We start from the raw sequence: 17,278 nt of genomic DNA, 5'->3' as shown, positions 1-17,278 counted from the left end.
TGGGTGGCTGCAGCATTGTTGGTCTACTCATGTTCGTGTTAGTTGCTCAGTCGTGCCTGACTCTGCGACCCCATGGACTGTAGCCCACCAGGCTCCTCTGTCCATGGGATTCTCCACAAGAACACTGGAGCATGTTGCCATGCCTCCTCCAGGGCATCTTCCTGCATTGGCAAGGTGGGTGCTTCACTACTGGTGCCACCTGCAGAGGCTGATACGCAGTGGCATTTTTCACTGACAGCCCTGCAAGCCCCGTCTGGCGCTGGGGGGGTGAGCTGCCAAGGACAAAGTTCGTGTTGCCAGAGCTGCTTCAGGTCTTTGCTCAGAACCTGGAAACCCTCACCTTCGGCAGGAGTGAATGTAAAACTCTGAACTAAAGTGTCCAGAGATAAAGAGTCGAAGCCACAAACCAACGGAACAAATCCAGCTGGGACCACGATGGTGACAAATCCCACCTCCAGCAGAGCCCGAGTCGCATTCGAAACTGGTTTTACTACTTTAGATGCTAGATGACAAACCTCCCAGCGGCACCGGAAAAAGATGAAACGGGGTGGCAGTCCGCCCCCTCGGCAAAGCCCCGATACCTCCCTGTCGTCAGCCTCGGCCCTCCTCTCCACTCTTGAGAATTAAACCGCCCTCTCCAGGTTGGGCGAGAATTGGTCTGTGAACTTGGTTCCTGCTTCTCCGTTCTTTGGCCACTGAATAAAGCTTGTGCTGTGTTGATCTCGACTTTGGTTTTGGCTACTCTAGCCTGAATGGAAAAGGAATGTCTCCTGCCAAGGCAGGGAGCTGTGGCCTGGCCAGGGCCTGAGCGGGGTCCCCACAAATCAGTTCAGTAGCACGTGGAGGACCCCGGCCCGAGGCAGGACCAGACTCCGGGGGAGAAGCAGCCTCAGGTGGGTGGGGAGGAGCTAAGACACCGAGCCCGTCCGTGGATCAAGGATGAGACAGGCCGAGATTCAGATCCAGACTCAGGAGACATGCTCTCATTCTGGAAAGTGAAAGGGATTCTCCCGCTTGTTCTGCAGGAAAGAAAGAATTCAAAAATGTGCCCATGAGCTAATCTTTCAAGCTTTTATCAGATAAGTCGAAAGTATTTAAGAACATTTTTGAATCAACACTTCACTGGATTCCCAGAAATATTTTTGGCAGTACAGCAAATGATAAGACAGGATTCCCAGCACAAGTGAACTGCAGAATTCCAGCTCCTCTAGCCCTGGAGACGCAAGGCGGGAGCAGGAAGCCTGGTTGCTTCTAGTTAAACAGCCGGTCCGGCCCCATCCGTCCGGCCCCATCCGTGCGGCAGCAGGTAGAGCACAAGGCTGGCGGGGGAGGGGGTTTCAGGGGGACACGCGGGGGAGGGGGTTTCAGGGGGACACGCGGGGGAGGGGGTTTCAGGGGGACACGCGGGGCTCGGCACCGGCAGTACGGGAGCAGTAACACCTGTGACTGTTGATGTGAAATAAAGCTCATGTTTATGACTAGACGCGGGGAACTGAAGCATGAGAAGCCTTCTCTGCCCTCTGGCCTCCCCCCCGCATTAGGCAGACCGCCACGTCGGCAGGAATACCCGCTCAACTAAAGAGCGGCCTTCTGCCAGCATCAGCAAGACAGCTCTCTATCGACAGCACTTGTCGTTAATCTCAGAAGAGGTCACGTGAACCACTGCAGTGATGATGTTGGATCTGACTATGTACTGTTACTCTGATGTACAGCCCTCTGTCTCAAAAACGTGCATGGCTGTGCCTTGATTTCTAGTGGGTGAAACAGTTCTCAGGGCTTTCCTAAGTGCTCTTCAGGTCATAATCCTTGAATCTGGCTCAAATAAAGTTTTCCATTTTTTTCTTAGATTGATTGATTAATTGTTCGTCAACTTTAACTTCTTATTTTCTAGATCCTCCTGTTGATAATCTATTACCTTCTCAGATAATCTATTACCTTCTTGCTCCTTTATAATCAGGAAACTAATTCTGTTAAACTGGAAAAAAAAAAAAAAAGAAAAAATCAACTGGATTGTCATTTATCCCAAATCTTTTCCCATGTCCAAGCTCAACTCAAAAATCTTTCCTTACTCAAAAAAACATTTTGAGGCAACTTAAGGAGTATTTATATTACATACGAAGAAAAAGCAAACATGTAGATAAGGAAAAGAAAAGAAGTCAGAAGAAAATTAAGAACTGAGGCTGAGATCAGAGTATGGAAATGACTCTAAGTTGATAAAGAGGAGATAAAGAGAAAAACATAAAGGTAAAGAGGAGATGGCAGCATTTGGCCGGACACGAGCCAGGGTTCCTTAGGACCAGCTGAGAGGTCCCGGCACCGGATGCTGCATTGGACATGAAAAAGGAGCCCCCAAGAGCTGGGGTGTGTTGGCTTCATCACATCAGGCAGGCTTGCCTTATCTGCATTGATTCTGGTGGGAGTTGATCTTCATGCTGTTTTTACATTTCGTTCAGCTTGTACAGTAACCAATAACTTTGTGGGCATTTTGGTGAAAGTCAAAGTCGCTCAGTCGTGTCTGACTCTTTGCCACCCCATGGACTGTACAGTCCATGGAGTTCTCCAGGCCAGAATACTGGAGTGGGTAGCCTTTTCTTTTTTCAGGGGACCTTCCCAACCCAGGGATTGAACCCAGGTGTCCTGCATTGCAGGGGGATTCTTTCCCAGCTGAGCCACCAGGGAAGCCCAGGAATCCTGGAGTGGGGAGCCCATCCCTTCTCCAGCAGATCTTCCTGACCCAGGTGGTGGGGGGAAGGTGCAAACCGCCAGTTACAGGGGAAATGGGGCTGGGATAGCCCCAGAGCCGCGAGCAAAGCTCAAGCTGCTGTAGGGCCTGAGGACCGTGGGTCGCAAGAGTTCTCATCTCAGAGGAAAGAAAGGATTGTTGCTCTTTCTGGCCCTTTGTGCTGTGTCTGTGTGAGGGGACGGGTGCGGGACGTGACAACTCAGAGTGCAGCTGTCCCGCTGGCACACCGCACACCTCACACACGTTACACACGTTAACACGTCGACTGCATCCCAGGAGAGCTGGGGTGGGAGGGACGAGCCACACACAGAAGGAGACAAGGCTCCTAATCTGATCACTTGGAGAGAATTTGTGTGAAGGTTTTTGTGAAGAAACTTCTAGATCTAAAGCTGTGCAAATGTAAAAGAAGAAGACAAAGAATAACGTTTGTTTTCCTCGATGTACCTTTTAACTTTCTGCCATACGGGGGGTGTCATATGCATATCTGAGGTTATTGATATTTCTCCCGGCAGTCTTGATTCCAGCTTGTGCTTCTTCCAGCCCAGCGTTTCTCATGATGTACTCTGCATAGAAGTTAAATAAGCAGGGTGACAATATACAGCCTTGATGTACTCCTTTTCCTATTTAGAACAAGTCTGTTGTTCCATGTCCAGTTCTAACTGTTGCTTCCTGACCCGCATACAGGTTTCTCAAGAGGCAGCTCAGGTGGTCTGGTATTCCCATCTCCTTCAGAATTTTCCACAGTTTATTGTGATCCACACAGTCAAAGGCTTTGGCATAGTCTACCACCCTTATGGTGGAAAGTGAAGAAGAACTAAAGAGCCTCTTGATGAAAGTGAAAGAGGAGAGTGAAAAAGTTGGCTTAAAGCTCAACATTCAGAAAACTAAAATCATGGCATCCAGTCCCATCACTTCATGGCAAATAGATGGGGAAACAGTGGAAACACTGGCTGACTTTATTTTTGGGGGGCTCCAAAATCACTGCAGATGGTGATTGCAGCCATGAAATTAAAAGATGCTTACTCCTTGGAAGGAAACTTATGACCAACCTAGACAGCATATTAAAAAGCAGAGCCATTACTTTGTCAACAAAGGTCCATCTAGTCAAGGCTATGGTTTTTCCAGTGGTCATGTATGGATGTGAGAGTTGGACTATAAAGAAAGCTGAGCGCTGAAGAATTGATGCTTTTGAACTGTGGTGTTGGAGAAGACTCTTGAGAGTCCCTTGGACTGCAAGGAGATCCAACCAGCCCATCCTAAAGAAGATGAGTCCTGGGTGTTCATTGGAAGGACTGATACTGAAGCTGAAACTCTAATACTTTGGCCACCTGATGCAAAGAGCTGACTCATTTGAAAAGACCCTGATGCTGGGAAAGATTGAGGGCGGGAGGAGAAGGTGATGACAGAGGATGAGATAGTTTGATGGCATCACCGACTCAGTGGACCTGGGTTTGGGTGGACTCCAGGAGTTGGTGATGGACAGGGAGGCCTGGTGTACTGCGGTTTATGGGGTCGCAGAGTCGGACACGACTGAGCCACTGGAACTGAAGTGAGCTTTATAACTTGCCTTGGGCCCAGGGCTCTCCCGTGCTGCTCTGCTCTGCTGAAAGGTCCGCAGCGCTGGAGCTGAGCGTGGAGGGAGCGGACCGTCCGGGGACCCTGATCCCACCGGGCCTCCTGCCGCAGAGAGAGCCCCAGGGACCAGGCTCCTGGGAGCCGAGATGCTCCGTGCTCACTGAGGGCTTCTGCTGCTCCTGGAGACAGGGTCCAGGGGAGGGACATCCCCCCTTCCTTCCTGGTGACAGGGCTTCCAGGAGGAGGCGGGAGGCTGCTTTGGGTGCAGAGGGGAGCTGCCAGTGGAGTCGTGGGTCCACAGAGCATCTGCACCATCCAGGCCTCCTCACTGCCTGGGGTGGGGGGCACGTGGTGAGGAGCGTGGGGTGACCATGGGGGGCACGTGGTGAGGACTGTGGGGTGACCCGGGGGGCCCGTGGTGAGGACTGTGGGGTGACCATGGGGGGGCGCGTGGTGAGGACTGTGGGGTGACCATGGGGGGCCCGTGGTGAGGAGCGTGGGGTGACCATGGGGGGCCCGTGGTGAGGACTGTGGGGTGACCCGGGGACACGTGGTGAGGACTGTGGGGTGACCATGGGGGGCCCGTGGTGAGGAGCATGGGGTGACCATGGGGGGCCCGTGGTGAGGACTGTGGGGTGACCCGGGGGCACGTGGTGAGGACTGTGGGGTGACCATGGGGGGGCGCGTGGTGAGGACTGTGGGGTGACCCGGGGGGCCCGTGGTGAGGAGCATGGGGTGACCATGGGGGGCCCGTGGTGAGGACTGTGGGGTGACCATGGGGGCGCGTGGTGAGGAGCGTGGGGTGACCCGGGGGACACGTGGTGAGGAGCGTGGGGTGACCATGGGGGGCCCGTGGTGAGGAGCGTGGGCTGACCCGGGGGGGCGCGCGGTGAGGACTGTGGGGTGACCATGGGGGCGCGTGGTGAGGACTGTGGGGTGACCCGGGGGGCGCGCGGTGAGGACTGTGGGGTGACCACGGGGGGCGCGCGGTGAGGACTGTGGGGTGACCACGGGGGGCGCGCGGTGAGGACTGTGGGGTGACCATGGGGGGCGCGTGGTGAGGAGCGTGGGGTGACCCGGGGGGCGCGTGGTGAGGAGCGTGGGGTGACCATGGGGGCGCGTGGTGAGGAGCGTGGGGTGACCCGGGGGGAAACGTGGTGAGGTGAGAGAACTGTGGTCCCAGCCTGCCCTGTGGGTACGTGCCTGGCAAGATCCATCAGGAGGGCGGTTTCAGACCAGAGGCCCCGGGTCACCCCATGCTCACTAGAGGGACCCTGGCTTCTGACCCGCTTCCCAGCCCCCCACATTGGCTTCCCAGGGGCCAGAGTTTCCCCAGCTCTGGTTTGCTACTCAGCGGCAAGAGGGAGAGCAGGACTGGACAGATCCGACTGGACAGATCCCCCACCCCCCCAGGCTCGGGGGGCTGGCGGAACCACTCAGCCACTAACACACATCGATTTGACCCACGCTTGCTGCCTCTTTACCTATTTAGCATTTTGTTTTCTGTACTGTTCACTTTGTCGCAAGCGTCATATTAGCGCGGCTTTGTAACTGTCATTTCTGGGAACACTGTAATGTTCCATAAAGTGCCTTTATTTCATCTGCTCCAACCTGCCTCTGTACTAGGACTTTGGGGGTTGGTTTCACTTATTTCAGTGCATTTTCAATTGTTTTGGTATTTTAGGAGGGATGTCTGGAATTACTGGGTCAAGAATTTTGTAAGCTTTTTGACCTTCTTGCTAAACTGCTTTCTGTGATGTTTATACTGATTCTCAGGGCAAGATGCTTTCAACAACCAAGTTGAAAGATTTCAGTCACGACAGCAGTTCCTCGATGTCCCGCCATCTGTTGAACTTCCGTGATCCTGAAGACGCGCCCTTTCGCAGAGGTGCGCCCCATGGTCTGAAGAGATGGGGTGACAGAACCCTAAATTCCCCGCTCAGGACCCCACCCTCCATCCGCCCTGGTGCAGCTGAGCCAGCGCCAGGTGTAAAATACCGGCAACACCTGCTGGAAGACGGGCTCAGAGGGCATGGAATCTTGGAGCACGAGATGCTGCTGGGATGCCGGGAAGGCCGGGGAGCCGCTCGGGGCTGAGGGGCGAGGGGTGGGTGGCCCCGTGGCAGCTGGGAGAGCTGTGAGCCTCTGCACCCCAGACCCAGGGAGATCTGTGACGGACCCCATCGGTCCCAGTGCGAACCTTGGGACGTGGATTGGATGCATGTTGCATGATGACCGTGTCCATCGGGAGGGGCTTCTGCATCTGTGAGGGTGTCCCTGCTCTGGGGGGAGTCCCGCATTGGACGTGACCTCAGGAGGAGACAGTGGGGGTGACGGCAAGAGGCGTCACAGTGGCTTCCGGACAAGCTCAGGGGCGGCACCTCAGGGACCAGTGCCGTCTGTGCTCATGCGCCTGAGGGTAGACAGACCAGCCTGCAGCCACGTCCTCGCAGAGGCGGCCGCGGCCGGGCAGAAGCGCCCCCGGGGACCTGCCCGGCCCCAGACCTCACGCGCTTCCAGACTCAAGGGAAGACGCACACGCGGCTAGACACCCTTCGTGCTCCAAATGCGGTGACACCTTTTTATTTCGAGTAAGATGTGTTAACATCCAGCATGACAAAATTTGTACAAAGTTCACAATTTAAAAATGAATATCACTGCAACTTGTGATTCCACACATTTATAGCAAAATTAAAGTGTCAACAAACCCATGCCGTGTAGTACAAAAATAAATCAAACTTCAGTTCCACAGAGAGCACAATAAATATTTATACAAAATTCTGTCTTAATAAATGATTACTTAAATTAACTTAGAAATGAATATGAACAATAAGTTATAATAAATAAACTCTGATGACTCACAATAATTCCATATGAAAGGTCAGCATTCTAATATGTGACACTTTTGTGATCCCTATATAATAGTCACAGATAACTTTGATTTGATATTATGTACCAACGTTAGATGAGCAGCAGTTTGTGCTTAAAACCCCTTTCCATTGTACATAGGTGAGAACAATTAGAATCCCAAACTGATACTACCTATCACGCTACGGAAAGCATCACTATAATTGGCAGAGAAGCTGCCGACGACGACAGGGCGGGGGGATGCATGTGCCGATATGAACAACGGGGGGCCCGCGAGGAGCCCTGGACGGGATGTGTGGCCGCAGGTGGCGGGGAGCACCTGGCTTCAGCTCTCAAAAAGGCAATTCTGAGCAGGGCAGCTACAACTAATCACACAACAGAAAGAGGGCCCCGCAGAGAAGGCGCTGCGGCGCCCGAGTCATTACACAATCTTTTCCCAGCTAATTATTAAAGTCCTCCTGGAAAACTGTAAGCTTTTGTACAGTGAGCAGTATAAAGTGCCGCTGGGATGTACATGTATTTATACATATATATATACCGAGGTTGAGTATTGTATCAGAGTATTTGCGGTGAGGTCCCTGTAATCTCCCGTAGCATCATCAGTCAGCGGGGAGGCCTCCTCAGATTCCTCCAGGGTCAGAGTCACGAGGCTGCTGACACGGGAATTGCACGCCTCCGTACGGACACATAGGGCGAGGGGAGTGCAAACGGTCGACTGGCACGCTGTGGGGACAATGACCCTGTAAGTCCTGTTCTGCTAAAAATATTTCTTTTTATTTTTACAAAACCCATCTTTTTTTTTTTCATAACAAAATTTTAAAGTACTTTTGTACTTCCTGCATAACATCAAGACATGGAAGGAAGAATGCTATCACATGTAAATCAAGTCAACAGCAATCGAAAACACGACAGGTCGGCCCGGGGACCCGCGAGGAGAGGGGAGCGCAGCGGTGGGAAGTGGTCTTACGCATCGCAGAGGGCAGTCGTCATGGGAACAGTCAGTCTCCAGGGTGGAAACGAGTCTGAGATGATCTAGTGTAAAGCAAAAAAGTGCTGAAGGGCATTTAGTTACTCCCACCATCTGATTGCATTCGTTCCTAGAGAAGGTCACCACCGAGCAAACAAGGCTATGCGAACGTTCTAGGGTCCGCGGGCCTCGGAACAGGACGCGGGCTTCCTCCAAGCCAGCGCTGGGCGGGGCCGCTTGTCCGAGCCGCTTTCCCACCCAGGCCGGCCCGCAGCTCGGCCCGGTCCCGCGAGGACTGGCACACCGCCTGCCTTTGTCCCCCACGGAAAACTCACGACAGCGACAACAACAGGCATGGTAATTGGATACGGTGGAAGGGGAGAGAAAGAGTCTCAAATGATCTTTGAGCACAAAGGAAAACACACGGATTCTGTTGGGTAACAGACGGTTCAGAGGGCGAGGAGCCCTCGGGGAAGGAGGAGAAGGTTGCTCCAAAGTGGCCCGAGAGAGGAGGAGGAGTCTTCGGGTCGTCCACCTCTACTCTGCCCCTGTCTTAGCTGAAGATCCCACCGTCACACCATGTAACGCTCAGGAGTTAATTTAAAAGTGCTGTTTAAGCTGCTTTGAATCTTCTGCCAAGTTTCCATGGCTTGATGTTGTCTTACAATAAATTACTTATCTCATTTCTTACAGTTAATCCATATGCCATTTCCTTGGAATGCAAAAAACCTCATTTATTGCCCCCACCATACACCATCCTCCTAAAACAAACAAACAAAAAAATCACATAATATTTCCAAGCATTGTTCAAAAATAAAGCATTTTTTGCAACCAATTCTTGCTATGAAACAATATGCACACAAAATGTATTCTTAAATTCCGTAAGATCCTCCAACATGAGGCAAACGATAACATCTAAACAGTGGCTGCAGGGCCACCGAATGATCATTCAGAGCTGTTGTGTGTGTGTGTGTGTGTGTGTCCATTTCAGTTCAAAATACTAAACATTTAGTCACTAAAGCATTAAAAAGAATGTACACTCTATTTATTTTGATCGGCTTACCTCTTCAGAAATATATATACCCCCAAATGTGCATACATTAGCAGCTATAAACATTACATGGCATGTCACACTATGTCAGCTTATATGAAAACGTACAAAAATGTGAATGTATTCCAAAACTATTCTGCAGGTACTATCTTTAAAGCAAGACATAAAATCATTATGAAGTCTTGTAAGCATAACACTGTTTCAAACAGAAATAAATATATAACACTTTCTGGTAAATTACAGCAGCAAAGAACAAGAGGCATCCTTTTTTAAGCAAGATTCCATCACTACAGCAGCTGTTCAGACCTGAATTCCTCTCACAGCCTGCTTTATATTTTCCAGTAGAGCTTTATTTTCTGGGCTCTGATAACGGTCTTGATTTGTATACATGTCCGTCAAAGTAGTCACGTATGCATCAAAATTTTGTTCATTGATTGGATCCTACGAGATATTAAATAGTAGTTCATATGCAACTTTTATTTTCTTAATAGGATATTCACATCAGCATAAAATAGTATCACAGCCTAACGCCACTGTCCTTATCTTACTTAAAAGGCTTTTCAGAGCAACTTAACCTTAGGGGATTTACCAATCAGCCCCACCAGAGCAGTTAATGTTATGGTTTGGGGGAGGTAACCACAAGCATCCGAAGTCTGAAGAACCACGAGGACAGAAAAGACAGACACCTACGCTAGGATGAGCACTGCGCGCGGCCCCCGGGGCCTCCGCCCGGCGCCGGCCACTTACCATGTGCGGCAGCTGGATGTTGGCGAGGCTGTGGATCAGGGACTGGCTGAGGTTGGCGAGCTCGTGCAGGAGCGACTCATTCTGCTGCTCGATCACCTTGTTCTCCTCCTCGATGGTCTTGAGGCTGGACTCCATGGTGGTGATCTGAAACGCACAGACCACGCGGCATGTAACAGGAGCCGCCCCAGCGAGAGGCCTCGGCGGCCCATGTGGGGGCACAGCCTCTTCGCTTAAATCCAGAGGTTTCCGTGCAAAGGACTGGACGCTGCAGGGTTCACTTCGTGTGCTTTGTGTCCTCACACTCGAGCACGTGGCAACTGGGCCCTAACAGCTGGTCTCTCTGAGAAGGAATCAATGCGCTAAGGCGGGCTAGGTCCCCAGGCTGTATCAGCTTTCATGCAGTTTTTTAAAAGTTCTTCTTGTCAGTGTGCACAAATGATCATGTGAGGACTGGCCCTGTACCACCCAGGCCTTTCTACTGGCGTGACAGGACGATCTTTCTGGATTAGTATCTTAGGACTTGGGGCTAACACATCTTCTTCTTAGGCTGAATCTAATACTGCACAGAGAAGTCTTGAAATATTGGTTTATTTGTGAGTCACTATCTTCTCCAGAAAAAACATCTACTTCTGCTTTATTGACTACATCAAAGCCTTTGACTGTGTGGATCACAACAAGGTGGAAAATCTTCAAGAGATGGGAACACCAGACCACCTGACCTGCCTCCTGAGAAATCTGTATGCAGGTCAGGAAGCAACAGTTAGAACTAGACATGGAACAACAGACTGGTTCCAAATTGGGAGAGGAGAACATCAAGGCGGTATATTGTCACCCTGCTTATTTAACTTAGATGCAGAGTACATGTGAAATGCCGAGCTGGATGAAGCACAAGCTGGAATCAAGATTGCCAGGAGAAATATCAATAACCTCAGATCCCCAGATGACACCACCTTTATGGCAGAAGGCAAAGAAGAACTAAGAGCCTCTTGATGAAAGTGAAAGAGGAGAGTGAAAAAGCTGACTTAAAACTCAACATTCAGAAAACTAAGATCATGGCATCTGGTCCCATCACTTCATGGCAAATAGATGGGGAAACAATGGAAACACTGACAGACTTTATTTTCTTGGGCTCCAAAATCACTGCAGATGGTGACTGCAGCCATGAAATTAAAAGACACTTTCTCCTTGGAAGAAAAGCTATGACCAACCTAGGCAGAATATTAAAAAGCAGAGACATTATTTTGCACACAAAAGTCCGTCTACTCAAGGCTGTGGTTTTTCCAGTAGTCACGTACGGATGTGAGAGTTGGACTATAAAGAAACATGAGCACCGAAGAATTGATGCTTTTGAACTGTGGTGTTGGAGAAGACTCTTGAGAGTCCCTTGGACTGCAAGGAGATCCAATCAGTCCATCCCAAAGGAGATCAGTCTTGAATATTCATTGGAAGGACTGATGCTGAAGCTCAAACTTCAACACTTTGGCCACATGATGCGAAGAGCTGACACATTAAAAAAGACCCTGATGCTGGGAAAGATCGAGGGCAGGAGGAGAAGGGGACGACAGAGGATGAGGTGGTTGGATGGCATCACTGACTCAATGGACATGCTGCTTCTGCTGCTAAGTCTCTTCAGTCGTGTCCGACTCTGTGCGACCCCATAGACAGCAGCCCAGAAGGCTCCGCCGTCCCTGAGATTCTCTAGGCAAGAACACTGGAGTGGGTTGCCATTTCCTTCTTTGGGTAAACTCTGGGAGTTGGTGATGGACAGGGAGGCCTGGCGTGCTGCAGCCCATGGGCTCGCAAAGGGTCGGACACAACTGAGCGACTGAACTGATCCTGTCCGTGGTCACGTCACTGCCTCCCTACCTCAGAGCAGGGTCTGGCATGGCTTCCTGACCGCTCTACCTTCCTCTGACAACCCAGAGAGTATGTAACCATTGCTGTGGAGCCTTCTGGCCTCCGCCTGCCGCCAGGCAACCAGCCCTTACTTACTGCACAGCAGGCAGGAGGGCTGCCCGCTCTGCGAAGGTTGGAGGGACCCAGCGATGGAACCAAACAGGGCGCTCCTGGAGGCCACAGCATGTGTGCCGGGCTCCGTGGATCTCCAGGCTGGCATCAGAGGGGATGCGTGGAAACAGGACTGTCTGCCGTACGCCAAGCTCACAGCCTGGCACCTCCAAATGGCAACCACCGACTGCCCTGATTTACCCGAATCTCTGCTCATCAGCTCTAAGCTCTGATTTCTCAGGTAGGGTGTCCCTGCTCACATCCAAGGATCCCAAGCAGTTGGGGTCTGAGGGAGCCCCTGGCCTCAGCTTTCCCAGGTTCGCCAGGCAAAATCTGGCTCTTTGTGGATTCAGGAGCGACAACCCTTGTCAGTAGGCACGTCTCTAGGAGAGTGTTTCCCGTGGAAGGAAACTTCCTGGGCTTCTGATGCAGCAGGGTTCAGATGAAAATCAAGCACCCCAGGAACCGCTGGGAGTTGGGGCACAGGTGGAACAGGGGGTGGCCAGTGCTGCCAGGGGGGTCAGCACCTCCCGCGGCTGGCCCCTCGGGGTGGAGAGGCCGACCACACTCTCGCAGGGCTCCCAGTAGAGCGTGGAGCCGGCGCCTTCCTCTCAAGCCCATCCCGAGGCAGCCGTGGGTACCGGGCGTCTGGCATCATCCAGCCCAGCAGAGGCCAAGGCTGGCTCTGATGGAGGAACAGCCCGCCCCTCCGTCCAGGGCACCCCTCGGGGAGGGGCTGGAGGCAGCCTGTTCTATGGGTCAGGAGCCCTGGGCTGTCAGCTCAAGGCCCTCAGCCTGGGGAGAGCGGGGGCGGGGACAGGCCCCCCTGCTATTGGCAGCCTCCTCATCTACGCCTGTGACCAGCAGCAGGCTCCCTGCAGCGGAGGGAGGAGGACCCGAGGACCATGTGTGCATGCGTACATGACCTCTAGCCCGGGCTCAGGATAGAGCTAAGCCATCACTGATTTGATGAAACAAAAAGTATGCATAATTCTACACTTGAAAAAAAAATTTTTTGGCCAAGCCACAAAGCTTTAGGGCTCTTAGCTCCCTGACTGGGGATTGAACCTGTGCCCCTTGCCGTGGAAATGCCGAGTCCTAGCACTGGACCACCAGGGAAGCCCCTGTCCTGAGCACTTCTGATGGAGAGACCACTGAGCTCTTCTGAGCTTGGGACCCAGGACCCTGCAGGGACCCTGGTCTCCCACAGCCTCTGCAGGTGTAAAATGCGGGTCAGACGGACATTCATGCCTTCAAAGCAGCAGAACCAGAGCCTGCTTCTGCACTGAAAGCTCACATGGAGCCCGCAGGTATCACAGGTAAGGGTGAGGCTCGGGCAGTCTGGGTTCCAGGGTGGGGGTGGGGGTGGCAGGTGCCGTGACCTTTGCCTTGTAACCATCCCAGAGGCTGTGTGTGGGGCTGTGTGTGGGTGTCCAGTGTGGTCAGGGGGCCTCGATGAGCTCTGCCTCCACCTCTGGTCTCAGCACAGCAGTGAGACCCTCTCCCTCCCTGAGTGTCACTGGGGCCGTGGGGGCGGCGGGGGAGGGGGCGCCAGAAAGCCAGGTGGTGGGGTCTCCAACCTTCCCGCCCTGGAGAGGCTGAGCCCGGGGGACAAGGACCAGCAGCGGCCTGTCCCTGGATGCCTGAGCCCACAGGGAGGGTCCCAGAAAGCCTGTGAGCGTCCCGGAGGGGGCGGCTGGGGAGGGGTGGGCTCTGACCATGGGGAGGGGGTTCCAAGCGGGAGGGGGGCCGGTGTCTCCTGTGACCACACGGGAGCCGACGGCTGGGGAGGGGGTTCCAAGCAGGACGGGGGCTGGTGTCACCTCTGAGCCCACGGGAGCGGACGGCTGGGGAGGGGGTTCCAAGCAGGACGGGGGCTTGGAACCTTCGCCTCCTGGGGACACGCTCTCCCCCTGCAGGGACAGGGGGCCCTTAGGACCCGCCGATGGTAACCGCGCTTCACTGAAACTCCCACGCGAGTGAAAACTAGTCCATCGGGGCCCCGCAGTCACAGCGAATTTTGCCAGTGAAATCAGCTCAGTAGAAGACCAGGAAAACGGTACAAAACATCAAGGGAAGACAGGGTAACCAGGGAAAGACACGTCCCCTGGGGGCCTGGAGTCTCCCGGGGCCGCTCGATTGGGGGCCTCAGAAACTGTTACCTGAGTGCGGAGCTTGATCATGTCGGCCTCCATCTGGGAGTTGGACTCGTTCAGCTCCTTGATCTCCTCGTCCAGCTGCTTGATTTCCTCGTCATTCTCTATGCCTGCGAGGACAGGGGGGTCAGAGACGCGGGGCCCGGGGACGCTGCAGGGAGGGTCAGAGACGTCGGGCCCAGGGATGCCGCGGGGAGGACGGGGCACCGTCACTCCTCCAGACGGGGAACCCAGTTTGCTGTGAAAACAGACTCTTGAATGAAAACGAAACGGTCACGGGTTGCGGGTCTTCTCATCCCCAATGCCATCCTCACAAGGAAGGCACCTACAAACAGGGGGAATCAGCTGGGGGTCACGGACCCTCACAAACGGAAAGGTTTCATCTTCAGCGAAACCAGACACGGTTCACCCGAGCCTCCGACTGGCCCTCTGAATCGGGCGTTCACCCCGTGTCCTGGACGTGGGTGCACCTGGCCCTGGCTGCGACCGGTCTGCCCTGCGTGTGGTCTGCCTCTCTGCCCACCCACCCCCTTCCTCCCCCACTCTCGGTAGGAGCCAGGCAGCTGATGTGTCTGAAAAGGAGACAGCAGGGTGCCCACCTCCCCAAGCTGGGGTTCTGCCGATGAGAACTGATCACACACACACACACACACACACACACACACACAACCAAAGCCCTGAGTCGGCGGGCGCCGCGTGGGCGCTCTTGTGGGAGGCGACCGGCTCCAGGTGGTGGTCTCAGAAGCTCCCAGAGTATCGACCCAGACTGGTGGGCACAGCCCTCATCTGAAGGGCCAGCTTGTGGGGCTTTCTGGGGCTAAGTTCCTGGGGTCAAGGAGGGCGCTGTGGGCACCAGCCCCTGAGGGGCCCCGGGGCTTCTGGGAGGAATGTCGGGGCGTACAGGGGCGCTTTAGAGGCCAGCTCCCTCGGCTGGCTGCTGCTGCGAGGCCTCGCCGGGGTCGGGAAGACCCTGGCCCGCACGGTGCCTGCCGTGGGCTCCTGTGGTTGAGAGTCCTCAGGGGAAGAGCAGAATTCCTGCAGGTACAGGTGCGGGACGGCCACGCCCGTCACTTGCCCGGCGCCTGCAGGAGACTGGGGGCCGCTGTCCAGCTTTGCAGAGAGAGGGGTCCAGTCTGCCCCAGACGGAGGGCCTCTGACAACCCAGAAACTCTGCAGACGCTGCGCCAGGCGCCAGCGCCCAGGCCTTGAGAGAAGAGCAAGAGGGGGTTCAGGTCTTCGGTGCTGTTTGTAGTGAAATGAAGGAAAAGTGGACTCAGGAGAGTAAAACATCCTCCTGGAGAGAAGCCCACTTCTTCCAGGACGTCATGTTTCCTCGTGAACACGATCGGGAGGGACGCGTCACTGCACTCAGCTTGATTTCCCTTTAATTATCCTTCCTTCTGAATTGTTTCTCCCACGGATCTCTCTCAGGTGGTCTGGAGCGGCCCCTGCCTCAGCCGCACTCCCGCCGTCACCCGGGGGGCCCAGCGTGACCTTAACCAGAGCGCCGGCTCTCGTGTCCGTGACCCTGATCAGCCCCTGAGGTCCACAAGGCGCTTCTCTGCAGCCTCTTACAGGGTCCAGAGCATCAGCAACTAAGTCTTCCTTTTTACCAAATGCACCGGAAAAGCAACCCAAGGATACAATAGACGACACTGCCATTAACGAAACGAGGTCTACCCTTGCTCAGCGGTGGACTGCTATTTCCCTCTCTGTATCTGTGACCAGGCCTTTATGGAAATCCCTCAAAACCAGGAGCTAGGATCAACTGAGTTAGTGTATGCAAAACCGACCACTCGGGAGGTCTCCATCGAGGCGGTGGCCAACGGTATTCTTCTGCGGTTGAAGGTCAGGTACAGCTCAAGGTAAGAATGCATAAAAACAATCAAGATAAGTGCATGAAAATCCTGATTTGTAAAGCAACTAAATCATGAGTTAATTTACCATGTAATGAGGATTTCCACAACATTCCATTAGGTTCCTTAAAGGACTTCTCTGGTGGCTCAGGCTGTAACCCTCCTGCAATGCAAGAGACCGTGGTTCCATCCCTGGGTCGGGAAGATCCCCTGGAGAAGGGAATGGCAACCTACTCAAGTATTCTTGCCTGGAGAATTCCATGGAGAGGGGAGCCTGGTTGGCTACACACAGTCCGTGGGGTTGAAAAGGGTCGGACATGACAAGCGACTAACGCTTCCACTTCCTCTAAGTTCCCACCCATCCAGGGGCAGCGAGTGCATCTGTGTGAAACCTGCGGAAACGTCACAGCCCCTCCTGGATCTTTGGGCTGTGAGGGTCAGACTCTGTTCAGATTCCTGGACAGGCTCTGCATGTCGTATTTCTTCAGTCTTTTAGGTCTGGACAATTTAAAGTCTTCTCTTTTTCCAGGTGTGCTTTGCAGCTTCTGCTAAAGACCAGCCGTGTGAAGAGTGGGTTATCCCATTTTTCTAAGAAGCACAGAGAGTCTGCCCCTATTCTCCGACCCCTGAGGTCCGGCTGCCTTTGAAGATTTCGCGATCTTTGCTCGCATTCAGGCTGTCTGAAGGCACCGTGCCAGGCTCTAAGGCTGTGCTGCAGGGGTGCTTGGCGTGGGGGGCACGTCTCCCCGAGGCCCCTTAGGTAACAGCTCTGACCCTCTCCGTGACGTAAGGACACACTGCGCAAGGGGACGCATCGGTAAAGACAAGAGCAGTCTTCTCTCACATGGTAAATAAAACATCTGATTGCTACTTGCATGTAACATGCAAGTGTCCGCGAGCAGACGTGACTGTGTATTGGAAGGTCCCTGATGCCAGGGTCTGTACACGAGGCGGCTGGAGCTCTTCCCAGGGACCCACCCTCTGTGACCCTCAGAGCTGCTTGATCAAGAGACTGGGGTTTGGATAATTCCTGATAGGAAGGGTGAAAATGCGCTATGCATCTCCCTGTCTCCAGTCCGAGATTCATGTTTCCCTTGAGTCGTGAGTGTGTGAGTGGGAATGTCAGCAGAACAATCCGCTTCAGGCTGGCAGTCTGAAGATCACAGCACTGTTATCAGACCCAGGGAATGGCAGGAAGACTAGCACGCCTCGGATTTCCATTGAACTCACCTTGATTGGCTTGTCAGGAGGCTCCACCAGTGGCACTTCATATACAGCAAAGGCTGTGAGATACCCCAGCGTGTAAGC

The 17,278-nt window shown here is 53.6% G+C and overlaps 1 protein-coding gene across 1 annotated transcript in view; it reads right to left on the bottom strand.

Annotated features, from left to right (window-relative positions):
* Positions 1–6,885: 6,885 nt before the first annotated feature.
* The window catches only part of MYT1L (myelin transcription factor 1 like), a 176,859-nt gene continuing 166,466 nt past the window's right edge, over positions 6,886–17,278 (bottom strand). Inside the window, exons 21-23 of the mRNA XM_081576196.1 lie at positions 14,121–14,224; positions 9,952–10,095; positions 6,886–8,914 (exon numbers count right to left, since the gene is read on the bottom strand). Coding sequence (XP_081432322.1) covers positions 8,888–8,914; positions 9,952–10,095; positions 14,121–14,224 — 275 coding nt within the window. The 3' untranslated portion in view covers positions 6,886–8,887. The remainder of the gene's footprint in view (positions 8,915–9,951; positions 10,096–14,120; positions 14,225–17,278) is intronic.

Source organism: Giraffa tippelskirchi, chromosome 1 (assembly GCF_054371585.1).
Source record: "Giraffa tippelskirchi isolate mGirTip1 chromosome 1, T2T-mGirTip1v1.2.pri, whole genome shotgun sequence".
NCBI classification, from domain to species: domain Eukaryota; kingdom Metazoa; phylum Chordata; class Mammalia; order Artiodactyla; family Giraffidae; genus Giraffa; species Giraffa tippelskirchi.
Note: the sequence above shows the minus strand (reverse complement) of the source record. Positions and strands in the feature narration are given on the sequence as shown.